At 38.4% G+C, this 24,395-nt stretch overlaps 1 protein-coding gene across 5 annotated transcripts in view; it reads left to right on the forward strand.

The window, feature by feature from the left end:
* The window catches only part of piezo1 (piezo type mechanosensitive ion channel component 1 (Er blood group)), a 355,592-nt gene that overhangs the window by 253,614 nt on the left and 77,583 nt on the right, over positions 1-24,395 (forward strand). For all 5 annotated transcript variants that reach the window (XM_087995785.1, XM_087995781.1, XM_087995783.1 and 2 more), the window contains exons 18-30: positions 113-213; positions 3,703-3,863; positions 4,573-4,749; positions 5,298-5,423; positions 6,631-6,831; positions 7,566-7,770; positions 8,388-8,492; positions 17,030-17,186; positions 17,648-17,891; positions 21,133-21,229; positions 22,100-22,265; positions 22,510-22,599; positions 23,388-23,473. In XM_087995785.1, coding sequence (XP_087851911.1) covers positions 113-213; positions 3,703-3,863; positions 4,573-4,749; positions 5,298-5,423; positions 6,631-6,831; positions 7,566-7,770; positions 8,388-8,492; positions 17,030-17,186; positions 17,648-17,891; positions 21,133-21,229; positions 22,100-22,265; positions 22,510-22,599; positions 23,388-23,473 — 1,916 coding nt within the window. The remainder of the gene's footprint in view (positions 1-112; positions 214-3,702; positions 3,864-4,572; positions 4,750-5,297; positions 5,424-6,630; positions 6,832-7,565; positions 7,771-8,387; positions 8,493-17,029; positions 17,187-17,647; positions 17,892-21,132; positions 21,230-22,099; positions 22,266-22,509; positions 22,600-23,387; positions 23,474-24,395) is intronic.

The raw sequence follows: 24,395 nt of genomic DNA on the forward strand, positions 1-24,395 counted from the left end.
TGAATGTCTAAAACATTTTCTGATTGATGTAAAGGATTTTTGTTCAGTCAGGTTCAGTACAATCAGTTTTGTTTATGTGACTTGCATTCTTATTGTGCTTTTCCAACAACAGAAGACCTGTTACTGCGACCCTTCAGAATGGCGCAGCTGAAGACCCAGAGTATGAGGGAAGTGATCAACCTGCGCCAGAGGACAGCCGATCTGAAAGAGAAAGTATGTCTTTGTATTTGCATGTGGACAGATCTTCTAATTTCGAATCTCTGCTCATATTTGGTAATCTTATTCAATCATCTGCGATTCCATGAGCAAATAAGTAGCTGAAGATAAAATATTTTTAGTCACTGAATGAAAAACATTTGAAATCTAAACACTTTAAATTTATTGTTGCTTTACCATGTCACTCAAAAATTGTCTTGCGTACTTTAAATAGTGAATGTTGTCAGATGACTGGCACAGAAAAGTTTCCATGTTGTTACGTAGCTCACCAGTAAGCTGTATGTTAGGAAAAGTATTGTCTCACAAGCGCCAATGAAGCTAACAACTGACCTTCTTGTGAAGGGCAAGACAATGCTCCAACAAAACTAAATTGCCAAATTGCGTCCTGAGCTCATGCTCCCAGCAGCTGGAAAATCCATAACTTTCTGGTATCAACACAGTCAATTACTAATAGGAAACAACACAAACCTCCGAATTCATCAAAGGAGCAACTACAGGTTTGGACTCTATACTAAACCCCAGAATAACAGCATTCTTGTCAAGGATTACCCTTAATAGCAAAAAGGGTAATCAGTAAAGCAGAATGCAAGCCAATGAGCCAAATTGATGGCAAAAAATGATACCGTTGGTTCTGCTATAACACATTAGTCCCGTTCTCGTAAAATCCCATGTTATAAGAGAATCGTGTAATAGCAGCACCATTTAATCTAATGGGCAGGAATCACGTTATAACGTGATTGATGAATTGGGGACATTATTTCTATAGCACAAACTTTTAAATCATTTAAACAATTCCAGCCTTATTAGTTTAAATGCTGCTGCTATTACACTATTTTCTTATAACATGGGATTGCAAGAGAACAGAAATACTGCGTTATAGCAGAACAGACTGTATGGAATTTTAATACATGTTGCTCTGTCTTTTTCACGGATTACCCAATTTCTCATTTCATCTCTTCTTTCACACCTTTTAATGAAATATCCCAAAGTACATGAAGTATCTCAATAATACAAAATATATTTTCATCAATAAACTTATTTAAAGTAAAATTTGATAACTTGAATTTGTTGTACAGATGTGTCAACAAGATGAGGCCTAGCAAGCATGAATATGGTTTACAGACTTTCATAGCTACAGGGGATTCCTGATTTACAAATGTCCAATTTAAGGATGCTTGCACTTACAAACACGATCCCATACATGGGGTAATTTTAAAGGCCTGACATATGAACAGTTCCTGTACTTCTGAACAGCTGCTTTACATTATCTAGTATTTGGATTTAAGTATAAATCAATTGGTGAGCAGACTTGCCAAATTGGAACCCGTTCGCAACCAGCCTGTAATGTGTTAGTTTATGCTTTTTGACATTCAATGTAGGTTTGATTCTCTTGTGAGAAAACAGAATAAAAGCTTCTGAAATAAAATAGCTAGGAGGAAATGATTAATGTTGTTCTTTTTTTTTCACTTGTTCAGTAAAATTGATATATTGCCTCCTTGAATCACTGAGGGTTCAGGAGTTTTATTTTCTTTGAGGTTTATAGTCAGTTAAACCCTAAAATGGCTATCAACTCTATGTATCAATAGTATAGTTTAACCTTGACCCTTGCACGTTAACTATTCTTGTAAATCCAACCAGTTCCTTGTGAATGCCACTCAAAAATTGTAACTATTTCTAAATTTTATGTAAAGGTCATTTTGGCTCAAAAGAGATGATCCTGTTACACCAGTTAGTTGACATATAATTTCAGTCTTGCTCAGCTTTGGTGCAGGAATGTGACCAATTAATCCAAACCATAAACGTCATCAGAAAGGGCTCTTGGGACTACAAATGTTGATTTCTGTTTCCATAACTTGAAACAAGAAACAAAAAAAATTCCCCAGATTAAAGGACTAGTGCCATTTACTTGAAAATTAGTTCAAGTCTGATTGGTCATGAAGTTATTCTGTTTACTGCATAATTGCTAAATTTTGTTATTTTTCTTGGTCAGATCGAAAGTATCTAGTAAACATTTTGTCTTTGAATCATAATTATGATGGTGCAAGAGGAAGCCTATTTTAATAAAGAGTTAAAAACTGGCCTTATTCTGAGGTTAAACTGGAATAAGCTTTTTGGCAAAGAAGTGAAACTCTCAAGGCTAAACTTTGGAAGGAGCCAGCTAGAGCAGTCAGAAACTAAGCTGGGAGCTCGTTGCCCTGGATTCTGTAGCAATGCCTTTTCACAGAACAGCATGATATTCTCCTATTACAAGACTATTAATGTAAGGGAAATAGGGACTCGTACTTCAAACTTGAACATTATCCTTGGCAGCACAGAGTATGGTCAGATTTAGTACACCTTGTGAGACCAGAAATACTGGCCTTGTAGGATAGACCAGGAAGGAAACACTGGATTTGTGGTCCAGATAGTAAAGCATTTGCCTTGCAATAAATGAGAAATAGATTTTTGCGCCTTCTCTTGTATGGGGAAGCTTAAGCTTTCTGTCATAAGGACTGGAAGTGTTGGCAATCTGGCATACCATTTTCGGAGTGACTACCTGGTCAGTCCTGCAGGCAGATTCTCCAAATGCACCCCAACTTACTGAAGGCACACAGATCATCAGTTTTGGCAGGATTAAGGCTGAGTGTGTTGCAAAATGTAATACTAAAATGAGTAACTTGACTGATGTTTTGGTTCACGAACATTTGTACCCAATCCTACATTTTTCAAGTAGAATAAATTCTATGATGCAATCATTTTTAGTCTGTCATAAGCTCCTTGAAGCCCTCATCTGTGCTTTATTATCTCTAGACTTTTCTATCCCAGCACTTTTCTGACTGACTTTCTATATATTGGCATTCAAATCTCAGCTGCCTGTGGGCTAACTTAGACCAAATAATGCTCACCCATCACCCCTGTGCTGGTTGATGTCTCATATTTAAAATGCCAATGCTTTATTTTTAAGTCTCTATCACCTCATTTCTATCTCTATAACCTACGCCTTGTACAACTCTCAAATGTTTGCTTTGTTCCAAATCTGGTCTCGCACATTTCTGATTTTAACTGATCCACCTTCAGCTGCTAAGGCCCTCCTTTCTGGAATTTCATCCCTCAACTTTCACTTCTTTCCCCTCTTGCTTTAAGACATTTCTGAGGATCTATTACGGATCAAGCTTTTAGAAACACTTTTGGACATTTTTCTACATTAAAACACTATAGAAATGCAAGCTAATGTTGTTGTAACACTTGGGGTCCATTCATTATCCAATCAATGCTCTCATCACACACATCATAAAAAGCTTGTTTTCCTTTACACTGGTATTCATGCAATTTTTCGTAATGGTTGCAAGATAAGAAACTTTAATAAAGTGTGTCCTATTTCAGAAATGATTATTTTTGTTTCAGTGTGATATGATGAATCTGTTTAGATTGCTTCTATCTAATTTGCATGATTTGAAATAAGGAAACCTACCAGCCACATACTAATATATTTTTTCCTGATTGCAGTTGCTTACAGTAAGTGGGGCTTAGTGATCGACCGCCTCCTTGTGCTGTTCCTAAAATTCTCCAAGATTCTCAATTACATCCAAGTCATTATTTGGAGACTTCTTGAGTTGCACGTAATGAAACTGGTGGCTCTCTTCAGTGTGTGGGTGGCAGTAAAAGAGGTATGAACCCCAAAGTAACATTATTTATTGTATTGGTTTCGTATGGTTACAATTTAAGTTTTGATGCAGGAAATTTTCTTATGTATTGTTGTTGCAGGTAAATCCAAACCTTTTGAATCATTTTCTATTTTACATAAACTGAAAGCAAAATATTGTGTTTTGTCAGGTGCTTGAATGTATTTTCAATGAATCAGAACTGCCAATAAACATAACAACTCTGCATTAAACTTTTAACTCTATTCTAAATGAGTTTTGAAATATCTTCAGTGTTGTGACATTGAGCAATGGGTGCTCAATGGTTAGCATTGCTGCCTCACAGCGCTAGGGACCCGGGTTCGATTCCAACCTCTGACAACTGTCTGTGTGGAGTTTGTACATTCCCCCCGGATCTACGTGGGTTTCCTCCGGGTGCTCCGCTTTCCTCCCACAATCCAAAGCTGTGCAGGTTAGGTGAATTGGTCATGCTAAATTGCCCATAGTGTTCAGGGGTGTGTACGTTAGGTGCATTAGTCAGAGGTAAATATAGGGTAGGGGAACGGTTCTGGGTGGGTTACTCTTTGGAGGGTCAGTGTGGACTTTTTTGGCCAAAGGTTTCCAAACTGTAGGATTTCTGCAATTCTATGATTTTAAGACTTTAGTGAGCATATTGTTGCAAAATCTCAGAAAATTATCCATATTTTCTTTATTTTTTTCTCAACTTATTTTCCAGCCGTCCGTCATGAATTTTCTCTTTGTTGTTCTTTGGGCATTTGCTATGCCATATACCAAGTTCCGTACAATGGCTTCCTGCATTTCCACTTTGTGGGCTTGCATCATCATTGTTTGTAAAATGCTGTATCAACTGAAGATTGTAAACCCAGCAGAATATTCCAGCAACTGCACAACGGTAGGAAATGTTTTCTCTTACACTTTGGATCTGCATTGATGGAAACACTCCTTAGAGTCACAAAGAAGGTGTAGCAGTGCCCAGGCTGTAGTTTGCATCTTAAAAGTGTGCAGAAGGAACAGAAATGGCTGTGATAGCATACAGCTACATTAATATTGGACTCCGAGTGAGCTAATGATTAATTTGAATGCGGCTGGTTGAAACTGGATTTGTGGTGTATTGTAGATCAAGCAGAATGTTGATTTTAATTTCATAATGGCTTCAAAATTCTGCACCTTCCATTTACATGGTATTTAATTGGATTTATCTGACACTGGCCTTGCTGCATTTCTTCACATTTCCAAAGGCTTCTTTAAAATCTACCTCTTCATGATGCTTTCAGCAGTTCCATTAATTCCCCTTCTCCTTTCTTGCATCTCGTAAAGGTTGTTGAGATGTTTTATTGTATGAAAATTATTAAAAATGTACACGTCATTGTTTTTTAGAATGTATTTTGTTATATTTTTAGGGTACTTGCAAATTGACATCTTGGTATATTTTCTCTGCAGCATTCTCCAAATGAGACAAATCTCAATCCAGATGAGATCCTACAGTCTACTTTGTACAGAAAATCCGTGGACCCAGCCAACTGGTTTGGATTCAGAAAAGAATCTCTCATCCTTGCATACATTCAAGTGAGTGATGAAAAAATTGAACCAATTTGGACTGAATAGCAGTACTGTTCATTTTATGTTCACCTTACACCAAAATAATATGTGCAGAATAATGTTAACTCTCAACAATAGTACATTGGTTACTCATTTCAAAACCTGCTGGATTTTCCTATCCACGTTCATAAATTGATTCAAGCAAGTGGGCATTGCTGCCAAAGCCTGTATTTATGTGCATTTATTGCCTTCTTTTCAGAAGGTGATGGCAGGTCTTAAACTATTAAAGCCTGTTAAGTTAAGGTGGTTTTGCAATATAAATGCTCCAGGATTTTAACTCAGCATCATGAATGAACAGCAAAATATATACCAATCAAGATGATGTGCGATTTGGGGTGTTGGGACCAACCCTTAAAGTAGTGGCATTCCCAAAACAGTTGCAACTCTTGCCTCCCTCACTGGGCTTGCTGCTGGAAAGGCCTGTGCAATTGCTGTATTGCATCCATTAGGCAATGCACACTTGGTGGGGAAGTACAGTGGTGGTGAAATGAGCTGATATGCAGCTTAGAGGATCAAGTACTTAATAGACAGACTGATTTAATTGATGGTATCATTGTTTGTCAGTGTTTCTCCTGTGATATCCATGGCAGGAGATTCCTCAATGACAATATTACTGAATAACCAATAATGGTTCAGCTCATTCCTGATGAAGGGCTTTTGCCCAAAACGTTGATTTTCCTGCTCCTTGGATGCTGCCTGACCTGGTGTGCTGTTCCAGCACTACTCTGATCTTGACTCTAATCTCCAACATCTGCAGTATCTACTTTCGCCTCTCTGTTGTAAATGTTCATTGACTGGCCCCTGAGTGAGTGTTGCTTGTCATCTATCAGCCCGAGCCAAGGTATAATCCAGAGTTTATTGCATGCAGCATAGTCTACTTCATTCCTGAAGGCTTTCAAATGGAGCTAAGCACTGTCATTGATGGACAGCCTTACAAAGAAATTTGATGAAGCAGCCATAAATTCACAGAACTGGATGCCCCAGAATTGTTGGCAGGCTCCATGATCGCAGATGTGACCAGCCAATTTGCAATGTACAATAAATGCTGAAAGTACAATCTGTGAAGACAAAATAGTTGTTGAACGTTGAACATTTTGACGATTTCATTTTTCATACTACCGAGTGACACGAGTCCTTAAAGTAATTCATACATTTCCTTTGTGCATCAATCCAGGATCATCTTCTCCTACTAATGTTATTGGTGTTTGAGGTAACTGTGTATCGACACCAAGAGCATTTCCGCAAGTACAACCAACTGGCTCCACCTAGCACTCGGGCCATCTTTGAAGAAATCACTCGGCAGAACCTGGATGAAAGTGTCATCAATTGTGCAAAGTATTTTGCCAACTATTTTTTTTACAAAGTTGGATTAGAGGTAGGTGAAATTTGACAGATTGAGAATTAAGTAAATAGTGTGCTCTTTACCTGTGATAGGCAGATAAATGCATGTACGGAATTCACTTTGATCAAAGCTACTGGAATTGCTGCACATATAACATGACTTGTTTTGATAAATATGGATGGTTTGCTCACAGATGTGCCCCATATAGGGTTGTGGAGATAGGGATGATATAAGACATTGAAGTGTTCGATCAACCTCTGATTGTATTGAATGGTGGGCCAGGTTTGAAGGGTTGTTAAGCCTACTGCTGATCCTGTGTCACGGTTACAAGCCTAGGTTTTTGTTAAGGGAAGACTTCGAAAGATTAATTTTCTCAGTTTCTTCCCTTATAAAAGTGTACCTGTTTAGTTAGTCACTCAATGCTTTATATTAAACATGGACTATCGCTTTCAATGAATATCTACTCAGCATTGCATTACACTACAACATGAAAAAATGCAAACCACAAAAGCATGGTTTCATTGTACTAGAGGTGACATTATTATTAAGTATCAGTGGTCCAATGGGTCCATGAACATTACAAAGCTTGAGCACGTGAAAATCTACTAACATTCTGCTGCAGACAGGGTGAGGGAGAATTGCTAAAATCTCCCCATTCCCTTTCCTAGATATTTTTGCTCTGGATTAGTTTGCCATTGGAAAATACAAACGTGCAGTGTTTATTTTTCTCTCTTCTAAACCGTTTCTACATCTCTTTTTTTTTGTAGGTTTGCCTTCTAATGATAGTCAATGTTATTGGGCAACGGATGAACTTCCTTGTGATAATTCACAGCTGCTGGTTGGTTGTTATTGTGACCAGACGTAAAAGACAAGCAATTGCTAAACTTTGGCCTAAGTACTGCCTATTCCAGTCTCTCTTCCTGTTGTACCAGTACCTGCTGTGTGTGGGAATTCCACCGGCTCTCTGTCTAGGTAATCAGCGTTTCTTCTCTGAAAGGCACACCAGATTGTTGAGACCTTGCAATTGCTTTTAGATTTGTAAGCTTTTTTTTAAGAGAGAAAACTGACCTTGCACATTGTTGTTGTTGTTTGTGCTGCATAAATGAAAGGTTGACACACATTCTTAGCATTGTCTGATTACTTCTCGTTTGCATAAAGCCCCAGGTAGAAAGAGCAAAGTCAAGGATTTGTAAGGCTAAGAGCTCTTTGTGGAGACCAGCAAGACTCTTGCTACTCTTGGCCTGTATTTTTAAACCTTATCTGGTCACTTTGAAATGTACCATTGTAGAGCTTTGTAAGTTAGTTCTGTGTAATCCTCCTGATTCCAAGATTAATGATAATATCTTGGCATGTGATCTTGCAATAGATTAATTTTTTCATGTAAGGAAAGTCTCCCCCCACCTCTACCCATATATCCTGTCAGTGAGGACTGAGATTACATCAGAACATTGAGTGTTGCATCACTCCTTATTTTAATCACCTGTCTGGCAGTGTTTATATTCACATGACTATGACTTTGACAATATTTTGTTGTGAATATTGTATTACTTTTGATGAAATAAACATAATCTTATTTTGTTCCTCCACAGACTACCCATGGAGATGGGCATCACCCATCACCATTCACTCCAACCTAATTAAATGGTTTTATCTACCTGACTTTGTAACTCTACCCAATTCCAAACACCTGATCTGTAAGTATCTATCTCCGTTTAATTCTTAAAATTCAAATCATGATAATTAATGCTGTGTCCCCAAAGCTAACAAAGAAGTTTTAATATAAGGTATAGTTCTATTTTCATTTGCTAATTAACATGAGGGCAAACTAATTAATACTCAGAAGTGATTATTCCGAGGAAAATACAGAGCTAGAAAAATTAACTTGGGTGTTCTCTCTACAGATGCTAACTGACACGCTATACTTCCAATATAATCCCTTGTAGACTGATTCTACATTCCCATTGCTTTCTAGTTATGTGTCATCAGTATCCTGTTGGATTGTTGCAGTTTCTGAAAATTATTAAATTTGTAAATAAATCAGATCCTCCAGTCGTCATTTCATAGTGACTACTCATACTTCATACAGAAAAAGCGGTCACCGTTTAGCCTAATGTGAATGTGCCAGCTCTTTGATAGAGAGATGCATTTAGTTCCATTTCTGTAACTTCAACGTATTCAAGATCGTAGTGACTAGCTGTGTAAAACAATTTTTGCCATTGATCTTGAAGCTGCATCTCCAGTTACTTACACTTCTAATGGAAACAATGTCTCTGCATTTACACTATCGAAACCTTTAAGCTCTTAAATCCCTATTCAGTCAAAATTCCACATCTCCTCATGCTGGACAGAAAGCATAAACCTTAGTTCACAGCAGTATCAGTCAGCTTGTATACCAATGGTAATAATTGGTTTCAGATAGAGATAGACTGTAATATCTTCTCAGGATCAATTTCTGTGCCGCGCCTGAGGCTTTTAGACCTCCTCCAATACTGAACAATAGCGATCTCAGAACCTTTCAGTACTCCCTTGGCTCTTGTACAATATTTTTAGATCTGACAGAGCCCAGATCTCCCACATGAAATGGTTCAGGAAGCCAAAATATTTAAGAGTGTGTATAAACATTTAACAGTTATATCATAAATTCAGCTGAGTCATTAAGAGGTTTAGTGAATAATTTTTGATCGGCTAATGAGACTTCTGTAAGTGTTTTGGTTTGAGGGAACTCAATTTAGAATTTAGTTTTCCTTGTTCAGTTTTCTGTTTCTCACTCTCTGTCTGACATACCTTAGAACAAGTGAGGAGGCCAATGATGGATTTTCAGTAATATAAAACAAAGGACCATGTATCATGGAGATCTGAAACAAGAATAGAAATTTCTTTAGAAACTTGGCAGGTCTGGCAGCATCTGTGGGAAGAAAGCGCAATTAACTCTGAAGGGTTACCAGACTTGAAACGTTAACTCTGCTTTCTTTTCCTGATGCTGCCAAACCTGCTGAGTTTCTCCTGCAATGTCTGTTTTTGTTGTGATTGATTTCCAATTCTCTGCCAGTACTATTTATTGAGTTAAATGCCAGAACTTGCGAGGGTGACTCAGGATAGGTTTAATTTGCCAACATGTTAGATTTTCCTTTCCCTTTTCTTTAAAGTATGATTGTATAATTGTTTGTAATCCCACAGCATTCAGGGTCTCTAAATGCTACACTTGCTTCTAATGAAGAAGGTCTGGGATCTGTCAGATGTGAGAATGTTAAGCCTATGAGACATTTGTGAAACTGGTGTCCCCTTGCAGTGTGTGTTCACTTTTCCCGGAAACTAAAACAAGTCTACAGTTCTTAAAAGCATAAATGAGGAAACTTTTTTGCAAAGGTTTTTTTTCTCTGTTTGAAACTACATGTCAGCCCAAAGGCATGTAGTAAACCAAAAATGGGCTGAATTTTTAATAGTTTTTAAGGTTTCAGATTTCAGAGAAGACCTCAAGTGTGCAATAATGTTACTCAATCTTTGGTTTTGGACATTATAATGCACTTAAACATTGATGAAAGCTTTGGCATTAGTTTAACTTATAATGCAAACATTTTAATCTGTCAGTCTCTTACACTGTTTTAGTTTTTAAGTGGAAAATACTTGCAGCTCTTTTTGAAAGTATTACTGATCTGTTTGATTAGATTAGATTAGATTACTTACAGTGTGGAAACAGGCCCTTCGGCCCAACAAGTCCACACCGACCCGCCGAAGCGCAACCCACCCATACCCCTACATTTACCCCTTACCTAACACTACGGGCAATTTAGCATGGCCAATTCACCTGACCTGCACATCTTTGTACTGTGGGAGGAAACCGGAGCACCCGGAGGAAACCCACGCAGACACGGGGAGAACGTGCAAACTCCACACAGTCAGTCGCCTGAGGTGGGAATTGAACCTGGGTCTCTGGCGCTGTGAGGCAGCAGTACTAACCACTGTGCCACCGTGCCGCCCACAACACCAACACAACACCAACATATGTTTCCTGACTGCAATCAGTTGAAGTCTTTGCAATTAGTAATAAAAACTAAATTGAGAGAGAGCACCACACGATGGTCAGCAGATCGTGTCGTGGTGGAAGGGCAAGGTTTCAACCCATGAGCTTTTTCCCCCCAATTTTACATGATATACTTGAGTAACAATTAAAATTGTAGGTATCAGGCAAGCCTAGCCAAATGCTGTCATGAACTCACCAAATTGTGAACTCCCCACAGCACTGGTCTTGAGTCGTATTCAATCACAGACCCATGATGTAACTGGAATTCTGATAGAAGCTCTTGCAGATTCATTATCCCCTTTGCTCCCTGTTTCATTCTGTCTGGAGTGTACTGAACCTACGGGGGGGGGGGGGGGGGGGTCAGGGCACTTGGCAGTGGACTGCAAACAGCAGGGGCACCTGACTGAGGTAAGGTAAAATCTGACCAGACTATTGGTCTGCTCTTTCATTAGAGTGAGGTAATTGGTGGTGGATTAATCTTGAGGATTACCATGCTTTAGACAAAGGGAGAAGCTCAAAGTGTGTCATTTATGTTAACCTCAGCTGGTGCAGGAATTGATGCCACACTGTTGGCAATACCTGCATCACAAAGCAGCCTAACAGAATCCTTGGAAGAGCTGATGAGGGTGCAGGATGCAGCATTTTAAATTGCTGGGGAACTGCGACCATTTCTGGAAAAGTGGGAATGTAAAAATTGAATGAGTTATATCTGAACAGAAACAAGACCAACATCCTAACAGAGATCTTTGCTAATACTTCTGAGGTGGCTTTAAACTAGATTGACAGGGGATGGAATCCTGATAAGTAGCTCAGAGGGAAGAGAAACAGATGGAATTTGAAGTTAAACACAAGTAAATGAGCCTGTAAGGTGAGGAAATATGGGCTAGATAAGAAAGAAGTGAGTTTCACAATGCTAAATGGAGTATATTTTAATGCAGGGAGGCTGTGGAATAAGACAGATGCTGAGGGCACAGATAGGAAAGTCGGATTATGATATCATAATTATGATAGAGACTGGGCTGAAAGATGGGCTGGATTGGCAACTCAACATTTCTGCTTAAAGGATTTGATTTGATTTATTGTAGTCATGTGTGCCTAAGTACAGTGAAAAGCTTTGTTTGCGAGAAGTACAGGCAGATTATAGTAAGCAAGGACATATAGATCCAAGGGTGCTTAGACAGAGTGAGGCACACAGCTTACACTGCACAGGAGGTACATGAAGCAAGATCAAGATTAACAAGACCAACATTATTTGACATCAGAGAGACTATTCATCAATTGAATAACTGTAGGGAAGAAGCTGTTCTTAAACCTGTTGATGTAGGTATTCAAGCTTCTGTAACTTCTGCCTGATGCACGAGGTTGTAGGAGAGCATTACTGGGGTGGGAGGGATCTTTGGTGTTGGCAGCCTTCCTATGGCAATGAGATGTGTAAATGTAATCCATTGATGGGAAATTGGTTTCCGTGATGATCTGAGCTTCAATACACAACCTTCTGTAGTTTCTTCTGCTCCTGGGCAGAGCAGTTGCTGTACCAGATTGTTATGCACCTGGACAGTATGCTTTCTATGGTGCATTTATAAAAGTTGGGGAGGGACGTTATGGACGTTCTGAATTTCCTAAGCTTCCTGAGGAAGAAGAGGCAGTATTGTGCCACCTTGACCATCGCATCCAAGTTGGAAGTCCAGGACAAGTTGTTAGTTATCGTCACTCCTAGGAACATGACACACTCAACTCTCTCAACCTCAGCTCTGTTCCTGTAGATAGGGGTGGGTTCTCCTAATTTCTTCCTGAGGTCAATGATTGATTTTTTTTTTTTGTTTTGCCAACATTAAGAGAGAGATTGTTATCATTGCACCACTCCTTTCTGTATTCTGACTCATCATTGTTTGATATCCATTCTTCAGCAAACTTATAGATAGTGTTCATTCCGAATTTAGCTACACAGTCATAGGTGTATAGTGTGTATGGTAGGGGGCTAAGAACGCATCCATGGGGGGCTCCAATGTTGAGGGTTATCATGGGGGAGGTGCAGTTATCTGTCTTCAATGATTGTGGTCTGTGGGTCAGGATCCAATTACAGAGACCAGAGCCGAGACCTAGGTCTCAGAGTTTTGAGATCAGTCTGAAGGGGATTATGCAAATGAAATAGAGAAGAGGACAGAAGAGGAGGGAGGATTGCAATATTGATCAAAGAATCAATTATTGCAGTAACAGAGGATGATATCTTGGAAGGATCGTGAAATGAGGTCAGATGGATTGAAATAAAAAACACAATGGTAAACACACAGAGACAGAGAGACAGGGTCAAATATGTTATCAAATTTCAGAGAAATGTAAGAGTAATAAGGCATCAACAATAAGGCGTTTAACAACCCAAACATCAACTGGGATGGTTTTAATGTATAAAATAGAGAGAGAGAAAAAAATCTTAAATTGTATCCAGAAGAATATATTTAGCTTGTGTTAAGAAAGCCCAATAATGGAGGGGAGAGTTCTGGGCCTAATATTCAGAAAATAGCCTGCAAGGTAGAAAACATACGTGTTGTGGAGAACATTTTGGTGCATAGTTTTAAGGCAGGATGTAGAGGCTAAGAGGAGAGTTGAGAATTCTTTTCACCCAGGCGTTGCTTAGAGTTTGAAACTGACTATCTGAAAGGGTAGTTGAGTTAGAAACTCTGGTAACGTTTAAGCAGTATTTAGATATTCACTTCTGTTGCCATAGCCTCCAGGGGCTCTGGGACAAAAGCTGGCAAATGAGATCATTGGAATCAGATCTTTGCTGACTGGCATAGACACAATGGACCAAATTACCTCCTTGTGTGCTGTAAACATCGAGTCCTATTTTGTGGATCCAGCTGTAGTATCCCAGGATGTAGCCACACACTATAAAATAAACTAGAGAACATTGAGATCTTGCAAAATGACAGTATTTGGAATGGAAGCAGAGTCCTGTTACAAACAGTTAATAGACATCACTAACCTAAAATGTCCTTCTAGAATGACCACTCTTAAGCTACAAGGTATACTTGAACACAGGGCAAAGTTCAGTGATGCTACTGTGTTTATGTTCTTATTGGTTGATGTGGGTAAAGGCGTGCACTTCATAATTGTACTCTTTATTTTCTCCTACTTTGATCTTTCGTTATTCAAATTGCCACACCAACTTCATTTAAATTCCATACAATATCATTGATGGTTTAGGATATGTAAGGCATGCATGGATTTATCTTGGCATGACAGGCCTGTTTTAGCAAGCCAGTAGAACAAGATAATGTTAAATTTTATGTAGATCTTGCTGTTCTTTAAAACGTTCATTAACCCTTTCTGCCCAACATTTCTTGAACATATGCAGATTAACAAAGGAACAAAATCCTTGCTTCAAAATTTATTGAAGTACAATCTGATCTCCCTTGGTATTGCTCAGTTAGAATGATAAAATAGTGCAACACAAGCATTTAGTCCATTGAAGCTGCATTGGTCCTTTCAGAGAGTAATCCATTTGATCTTATGACCCAATTCTTTCCCCATATCTCTGCACCTTCATCAAATCTTCTCTTCTTCTCCTTAAGAACACAGAAGACTAACTACAACTTTTAAAGTTATAATTCCTCATCCCTTGAATCATTTTTGTAAATATCTCTATATTTTGTCCAATGCTTTCACATCCTTCCCAAAGTGTATTGTCCAGAGGTGGATTCCAATGCTGCAGCTCAGGCTGAGCAAATACTTTAGATGGTTTTGTATGTGTTCTTACCTTTTCTATTTTACACCAGGATCCCACATGCTTTATTTACTGTATTCTCCTGCCATCTTTAAAGATTTGTGCAGAAATATCCCTGCATCTTCTCTTCTTTCATTTCCCCTTGCAATTTCTTTCCACAATCTTTACTACTCAATGGCTCAGTGGTTAGCACTGCTGCCTTACAGCACCAGGGACCCGGTTCAATTCTGGCCTTGGGCAACTGTCTATGTGGAGTTTGCACATTCTCCCTGAGTCTGCATGGGTTTCCTCTGGGTGCTCTGGTTTTCTCCCACAGTCCAAAGATGTGCAAGCCAGGTGAATTGGCCATTCTAAATTGCCCACAGTGTTAGGTGCATTAGTCACACGGAAATGGGTCTGGGTGGGTTACTCTTCGGAGGGTTGGTGTGGACTTGTTGGGCCGAAGGGCCTGTTTCCACAGTGTGGGGAATCTAGTCAAGTCATCTAGTCTAGTCTACATGCTGTGTCACCAAACTCTGCTCTGGATCCCACACCCCTCCCAGATCGGATTCCTAATGTTTATGACAAAACGTAGACCAGAAATTTGAGGAACTCCACTGTAAACCTTCATCTGGTCTGACAAAAAGACTGTTTAGCTCCACTGTTTTCTACCCATTCATCAATCTTGCCTCTGTGCTGCTACTGCCTTTTTGTCGCATGGTTTCAAATTTACTAAACAGGTGCTTCTTGAAACACATTTTGAAAGACTTTTGAAAACACATGCCAACTCTGTTACCCTCACTGACCTCTTTCTGGTAAAGAACTTAACCAAACAGTGCAGGATGTTACTGGAACCTTGTCTTTCTGAACCATTATTTCTGGATGTATGTCATTTTCATACCTCCAAATCAATGATCACAATTTCAGACAGCTCCCGTATATAGTGTATACAGGCAAATTGCCCAGTTCATGTCTGCTGCTTGAATACAATTGAACACCCGATAAATCGACAATTACCATCCATTACCTCATCAAAGTGCTCAATCAGGTTAGTCAGATAGGATTTGTCCTTAACCAATCTGTGTTGGTTCTCCTTTACCAATTCCTCTCTGTCCAATTGGCTGTTAATTTTATTTTCCCCTGATTTTTTTGATTCTAAAAATTTTTCTACACTGACATTAAACTAACTGATTTATAATTACAGTATCAGCTCTTTCCTTCTCCCCATTTTTGAATTGGATGTAATATTTGGGTGGCACGGTGGCTCAGTGGTTAGCACTGCTGCCTCACAGCGCTGGGGACCTGGGTTCAATTCCAGCCTTGGGCGACTGTCTGTGTGGAGTTTACATATTCACCCTGTGTCTGTGTGGGTTTCCTCCGGGTGCTCCTGTTTCCTCCCACAGGTTATGTGAATTGGTCATGCTAAATTGCCCATAGTGTTCAGGGATGCATAGGTTAGGTTCATTACTTCAGGGGATGGGTCTGGCTGGGTTACTCTTTGAAGGGTTGGTGTGGACTTGTTGGACCAAAATGCCTGTTTCCACACTGTAGGGATTCTATGATTCCATGAATTTGCTCTCTTCCAGCCTCTTCGCACTGCCTTGGGAGCTGAGGGTAATTGGAAATAATTTCTATCCTTACTTCCCACAGCAGCTTATCACATCCGGGCACAAGGTGATATCGATTTTAGGCCCGCCTCTCTTTCTAATATCTTCTCTTTATCGATTTTGTATCTCATTCTATATCCTGGCAACCTCCTTGTTTACTATTAATATGTATATGGATAATTTCTGGATTCGCTTTTATGCAATTTGGATTATATACTCATAAAACCCATATTTTCACCCATCTACATTTGTTGTTCCACAATGATTTAACTGTAAAAAAGCACATCCTAAGATGGTTTGTAAGTTAACCATTGGTGGAGAAGGCTTATAGATTGAAAAGAAAGTAAAACTTGCACTTGAAAAGTGTTTAATTTTGTCTCAGAAGAGGCTTAAGCACAAAACATGACCAGCCACTTTATGATCAGCAAGATTTCACAAATAATAATGAAATAAATGAGAAATTATTTACTCTTGATGCTATATGGTGAAAAAATGAGCATTGACTAAAGTACGAGATGATTTTCCATGCATCGAAATAGTGCTGAAAGATCTTTAACTTCTTTCCCGTGATCTTTAACTTCAATGGTGTAATTTTTGCTCAGCAATGCAACTTGTGCATTAGCACTTATGCACTTGTATTTAAGTTATAAGCTGGGTCTTGAACCTGTGAACTTAAAACTTGGGTGAGAATTTTTTGATCAACAAGTATCCTAAAATTTCCATGGAAAGGCAGAAGAAAGCATCATGAATTGGTTTCCTGCTTAAAGTACTTCAAAGTGTGGCAAAATATGCTACAATCAAGGCTCTTATACAATTGAAATGTTATCATTTAATTGTGTAACCATTATTTATTTCTATTTGGCAATATTGAGACCTTATCTTCGTTCTTTTCTATTACAGATGACTTTCTATTACTAATGTGTATGTCCCACCAGTGGCAGGTATTTATAGATGAAAGAAAGGAGGAGGTTAGTACCATCAGTGGAAAAAATACAGATGATCCTGATCCCCTGGCAGGCAATACCGTGAACCCAGTACCAAACTATGTATACTGTAGGTAAGTTTGAATTGAGCTGCTCTGCACCTGAAAGTGATTTCAGATTTTGCGGTTTCATCATCAGACTTTATAGAAACTGATCTGACCACTGACATTTTTCCAATGGTGAAGTAATGCTGATGAAAGTTTTTATATGGAAATATTTTCGATGTGTTTTTACAGTCAGTCACTTGAAATAGCATACAGAAAATTTTCAACTTTTGGCTGTTAGTAAGAACTAAACACAACATAACTGTTTGATTTTAAAAGTTTGTTTTCCTTCTGCCAAGTGAAATGGTGATCAGGAATAGATTTCTAGAACAAACTGATCACTGGTTAAATTGCAGCAATACTATTAAAAATTCTTCTTCGGTAGATTGATGTAAATTAATACCATAAAAGTTGTTAATATTGTTTATACTCAGGGCAATAATCATATAATGTAGGAGACTAGTTAACATGGAATTCTTTCTGTTCTGCAGGTGTTACCTGGACATGATAAAAGTTGCAGTTTTTAACTACCTCTTCTGGCTGGTACTAGCAGTTATTTTTGCCACTGGGTCTGCTCGAATAAGTGTATTTGGTCTTGGCTACCTCCTCGCCTCATTCTATTTGCTTTTGTTTGGCAGAAGACTTTTAGTGAAACCAGCAAAGAGGCGACTGAACTTTTGGGATTGTCTAATTATGTACAATGTCACAGTCATTATTGCAAAGAATATGTTATCGGTGAGTCTTTCCATCATCAATAAAGATAAAGGTGAATTTGCCATCGTCTTACCAAACCATCAGGCTGCTCTCTAACGAGAGAGAAAGAGAAAGAGAGAGAGAGATGACTGGTGGTGTTTAACATGAGGGTCACCATGCCTCAGGAGAGGGGCGAGGTTGAGAAGGGCAGTCCTTCATGTTAATCTCAGACGATGCAGGAATTGAACCCATGCTATTGGCATTATTCTGCATTACAAACCAGCTGTTCAGCCAACAGAGCTTTATCTTTACATCAAGGATATGTAGGCAGCAAAATTGCAATGATTATAGAATGATGCATCATTAATGGTGGTTCAAAAATTTCATTTTGGGATTTCTTGATTTAGATTGATCACTACTACTGACATTTTGCCCCAGAACCTTGGACTTCCTGAATATATTATGTTCATTTTAAAATGGGAAACAAATAGCAGTGCTGAATAAAACCGTTCATTTCCTTCCTCCTGTCCCATTAAGCTAATTGCTAATGAGATGTTTATGGGTATACTGTACCAAGGCCTCTGAAAATGCTGTCAAGCAGCAAGTGAAGGAACAAAGTGTCAGGATGGTTATCCATTCTCAGAGATCATTGGTGCAACCTCATGTAGTACTGATATGCCTATTTTAAGAGTTTAATGAAAGCTCTTCTGAATCGCACCACTCCTGGATAGTATTTAGCAACTGTGGCATTACAGTGGAGGGAGTGCAATCAGCTTTTAATTAAATCTAGTTCAAAAAGTAAAGAAGATTAATTTAAAAATAGTTGTACTGAAAAGTAAATACACTGCGACTAAGGCAATATTTAATTGATGTGAATTGTATAAATCAAGTCCACATTATGAACATGTTTTTGTACCAATGTTTATCAATTATGAAATTTCCACTTTGTGCTAAAAGCTCAGACGGTACAATTGCAGCGTATCTACAAGTATTTCTCAAATTGATTACTCTGTTTTCATAGAAACTTAAGGGCTGGAGTGGACCATTCGGCCCTTTGAGCCTTCTCTGATATTTGATACAATCATGGTTGACTGTCCAACTCAGTAACCTGTTCCCCTCCTCAAATCTTCTCAAAACTCGCTAACGCTGTTCCCCTTTTCTACCCATACCCTTTGATTGCTTTAGCCGTAAGAAATATATCCTAAGTCCTTGAAAACAGTCAATGTTTTGGCCTCAGCCACTTTCTGTAGAAGAGAATTCCACAGGCTCACCAAAGTCTAAGTGAAGAAATTTCTCCTCATCTCAGTCTTAAATGGCCTACCCTGTATCCTATCCCTGGTTCTGGCTTCCCTGGTCATGATGGACATCCTTCCTGCATTTATTCTGTCGAATACTGTTAGAAATTCTTAGATTTCTGAGACCCCACTCCCTTCTTCTAAACTCCCAGTGAATGTAGTCCCAAACAATCTGATCTTCATACATCAGTCCTTCAATCCCAGAAATAAACCTTTGTTGCATCCCCTCCGTAGAGAGCACATCCTTCCTCAGATAAGGAGACCAAAACTGCACACAGTTCTCCGGGTTTCCACAGTTTAATGGGGCAATGAAGATTTGAGATATTGTTATTGATTGTAAGTTCCAAAGTGGAATAATTTATATTTGATTTGTATTTCTATCTTGCTGGAGTTAAGAAGAATGAACTTGTGGTTTTAGTTTTTTTATTTCCGTGAGTGCTAGGAAATTTGTTTGTTTACATGCATGTTAAATGAGTTTTTAGTGAATAATTCAGTGCATTAGGAAAGATGGAAGAAGGGGAGAAAAACCTGCTGCTGCCTAGCAATCAGAGTACAGTATCATTGAAATTCAAAACCATCCAAAAGAAAGCAGTGTGCAGGATTATGTCAGAGTAAAAAGATCTGTAGCAGTAAAGGTGCTGTTAGTTTAACAGTCTCCAAAACAGTCTGAACTGAAAAGGTATCCTGAATAGCTTAAAAGTCAGTCATGGAAACTCCAGAGCCAGAGGCTGTTAAAGAGATTACTTTAAGGAACATATATTTAATAACAGGATTAGACAGAGCTATCTTGAATTTATGAAAGGCAGATCATGTCTAACAAATTTGTTGGAGTTTGTTGAAGATATAATTAGTAGATTACCTAAGGTAGAAGCAGTGAATGTCATGAATTTGGATTTTAGAAGGTTTTGATAAGGTTAAAGGACAAAGTTAAAGCATATCAGGCAGGGGGTAGTGTATTGGCATGGATTGAGAATAGGGTTTCACTCGAGACAAGAAACAAAATGGGAATAAATGTTTTTTTTTTCTGAATAGCAGGTAGTGACTAGTGGGGTACCGCAAATATCAATGCTTGCGCCTCGGCTATTCACTATATATATAAAAATGACATGGATGAGGGAATCAATTAGAACATTTCCAAGTTTGCTGGCAACAATAAACTGAGTGGGATTGTCAATTGTGAGGATGATGCAAGGAGTCTTCAAGGTGGCTTAGACAAGTTGAATGGATGGGGAAACACATGGTAGATGCAGTACATCATGGCTAAATCTAAAGTTATAAACTAGTGTGAAAAAAGAAAGGAAGAGTAGTATTGAAATGACATATTGGAAAGTGTGGATGTACAAAGGGAGCTGGGGTCCTTCTACACCAGTTAATGAAATTGGCCAGGTGGGTGCAGCAAAAAATTAGGAAGGCTAATGTATATTGGCCTTCATTGTAAATAGATTTGAGTTCAGAAGTCGGGATGTATAAAATTTTAATGGAGCTGGACAGACTAAATGCGGAGAGGATGATTTTCCTAGTTGTGGATTCAAGAGCCAGGCTCACAATCTCAGGATAAGGATGGAGCAGGTTCAAAGTGCCAAATGGTCTATTCCTGCTCCTAGTTTCTATGTGTACAATAAATTACCTGAGGTAATGGTTTGTTTGAGGAAGTGACAATAACTAAAGTGAATGCAGAAATTTGCTTAAAAAGACGATGTACAATCTTGCCATTGAAACAAGGAAAAAGGGTAGAAGGACCTTTCACTGATGTTTGAGTGTTTGTATGGTTGTTGTCAGGATTAATATAGGTGTATTTTTTTATATAAAACAGGAATAAGTAGATTTTGTTTGTAAATTATAAAATCATTTCACTTATATATAAAAGGATGGTTGTAATTGTTATAGAGGGCACAATTCCCAAAGAAATTATAAATAAATGTTACACCGAAGTAACATAATTTAATATTTTTTAAAAATTTAAATACTTTCATTGCCTTCTTTCCCAGCTCCTAGCTTGTGTCTTCCTGAAGCAGCTGCAAAGTAATTTCTGCTGGATGATCCAATTATTCAGCTTGCACTGTACTATCAAAGGATATTATGATGGTAAGAGTTTGTTTCTTTCACTATTGAGCACTGCAAAGCATTATCCGTTTGCTTGTGGATTAAACAGCACTGAGGGGTGTAAATTTGTCTTAGTAGCACAGAACTAGTGGGCAATTTGGTCATTACTCCTTTCATTGGCAAAAGGGGCAGCAAGATGGCTCAGTGGATAGCACTGCTGCCTCACAGCACCAGGGTCCCAGGTTCGATTCCAACCTCGGGCGTCTGTGTGGAGTTTGCACATTCTCCCCATGTCTGCATGGGTTTCCTTTGGGTGCTGTAGTTTCCTCCCACAGTCCAAAGGTGTGCAGGTCAGGTGAATTGGCCATGCTAAATTGCCCATAGTGTTAGGTGCATTAATCTGGGTCGGTTACTCTTCGGAGGGTTGGTGTGGACTGGTTGGGCCTATTTCCACACTGTAGGGAATCTAATCAAAAATACTAATTTACCATCAATCATTTTGTGCTACCATCAGAGACAGAGTCATACTTTACTGGGCTAGAACACTGTTTTATTTATTTGGATTTTGCCTGGTATATGTAATGAAATATAACATTTGATTACATGTTTTTTGAGATCAGTAGTTGTCAATGTATGAATTTTGATTGATAATGCAATTCCAAAGAGGAAATTAAAGCCAATCGCAACAATCCTGAGAGCTAGTGCCAATCTCTAGTCGGGGACAACATTCATATTTGAGATTATTGTCCTCAAATAACAAAAGATGAAAAATCAACCTAAACAAATCATATTAGCTAGTCATAATATTACATTAAATGTAATGTCCAAAAATACTTTCAATTTGTGGCAAATTTGTATTGTTTCAGGCAATTTTTGATAACTCTGTTGTATCTTTTTGAATTTTTTTTTCAGAAAATGAATTAAAAGATTCCGAGTGTATTTTGCCTGTTGGTGAAGCTGGCATAATCTGGGACAGCATTTGCTTTTTTTTCCTTTTACTTCAACGCAGAGTCTTCCTCAGTTATTATTTTATTCATGTAACAGCTGATATGAAAGCCTCCAAACTTCAAGCATCCAGGTACAGTAAGATGTCCCTTTGGAATATCATTAATAGTTCCAAAAATATCATTGTGTGAAGTTCTTTAAAAAATATGTTGGAGGTGGAATTACAGCAGACATATGACTGTGATAGCAGCATTAGGGCATTCTTAATTTTTTCATCATGAGAAACCTTGGTTTCATTGAATGGTTCTGTTCCATTGTCCAAGAAGAACATTAAAATGTTAACTGTCATTAGAATGAATGCTTTTGTTTACCCACAGGGGCTTCCAGTTGTTTAATGCCAGCATCATCAAAAACATGAATTTCCACCGTGAAACTGAAAAGAAGTCCTTAGCACAGTTAAAAAGACAGTAAGTTCATCGAAATAATTTGATCATTGAGAGCTTTAAGTCTAAACACAATCTAGCTGTTTAAAAAATACATTCTGGAACTGTTCTCACTTTTTAAAAAAACTATTCCCAAACAGAATACCTGGCTTGCATGGAAACCCATCACCATCTTTAGGAATTTTCTTATTGATGTTGCTGAAACTTTGACACACTTTGACCCACTGTATGAGCAATATGAGCACTTGGAAAAATACTCATGTAATCCAGTGTAGAAAGTGTATTGTAGAGGAGGGCTGAGGGCAGAGTCAAGGTGCTAACACAGGGAGAAAAACCATTAAAAATAACTAAGTAATACCTGCAAATACACTTTTTTTGTCATACTGGAGCTCCATTTTGAAGTGTACAGAGTGAATCTAACTGGTGTGTGTCATTCACAAATTTTGATGGCTTTTCCTTCTGGTAAGTATTTAACCTAGCAGTCTTCTCTTCTCGAGTGCTGACAGGACCATCTCAGGAAAAAAAAGTTTTAAATGGAAGCATTGTGAGTGATGCATAAAAAGTTTCCATCTTAGCTGTTAAAAGCACAAACATTTCTGGCCCACCACAATATATTTAAGAGATTACTTGCTATTTGGCTAAAGTTTAAAGCAAAATCAAAATCTACAGATTGTCATATTCACACAGAACAGAGTTTGGATTCTTAACATGTTTGACGTCTTTTGTAATAAACTATTTGTCATTATTTTAACAAATGGCAGTGCATTTCAGCTGATGGTTTCAAAGTTACCGCAAACATATCTGTTTGACAGGATGGAGAGAATCCGAGCAAAACAAAAGAAATATAGAGGTGGCAGGAATCCCGAAGATCCCAGTGAAAAGGAGCCAGAGGACAAAGGTATGGTATAGCGTGTAGAAATACTGAATAAAAGAAATGTGCACAGAGTTAAAATAATAAGGTATCTGGATTAAATAGATAGGAAGAAATGGATAGACCCCAGTCCAGGGAGCAGCAATTTAAGATGATTGGCTAAAGGACCATAGGCAACATTAGGAATAGCTTTGTTATGCAGCAAATGTTAAAATGCGAAGTATACTAACTGAGACCATGGTGAAGGCTGTTTCAATCATTCAAAGGGTTTTGGATCATTTATTTGAAGAGAAAGAATTTGCAGGCCTCAGGGGTTAGGTTTTGGTAGTGGGACTTGCTGAGTTGTAGAGAGCTGGCATGGACAGGATGGACCAAATGGCTTCCTTGCTGTTACCGTTCAGTAATTCTATGAAAGTTTAGTTATTAAATATTCCATCGAGGAAGATTGAATACTTTCCTATAACATAAATGTTTATAGTTATAGGTACAATTACATTTGATGCTATTCTGACAGCTAGTTGGTGGGCAGAATCATAGTCCTAGTTGTATAATCAATAACTAGTGTCTGGTCTTAGATGATATGTTGAGTACAGAGAAGACATCTTCCAGAATATTAGTTCAGTGGGGGTGCGTGGATCGGGAATGATGGGGGTAGACAAGTACAATGCTAATGTTTCTGATGATCACAACCAATAATTATAGCTCAGTGTGAGGTGTTAGATGTGCTTTTAGTATTTCTTTGTTGCATTTAATATGCACAAAATGCATAGACTCTGGAAGGTTTCTCATTTGTAGTCTATGCATTTGGGAATTAGAATTATCTCATGCCTGCTAATGAAACTTTGTGGCAAGAGACCCATGGGAGATTCACACATTTGTTGAATATGAGCATCATGCCAAGGGATTAAAGTAGCTGTCTAACTGGATTCTTCTGTAGTGAGACCAGTTG

Source organism: Chiloscyllium plagiosum, unplaced genomic scaffold (assembly GCF_037043375.1).
Source record: "Chiloscyllium plagiosum isolate Xiang-an unplaced genomic scaffold, Cpla_swu_hap1 HiC_scaffold_17, whole genome shotgun sequence".
Lineage (NCBI taxonomy): Eukaryota > Metazoa > Chordata > Chondrichthyes > Orectolobiformes > Hemiscylliidae > Chiloscyllium > Chiloscyllium plagiosum.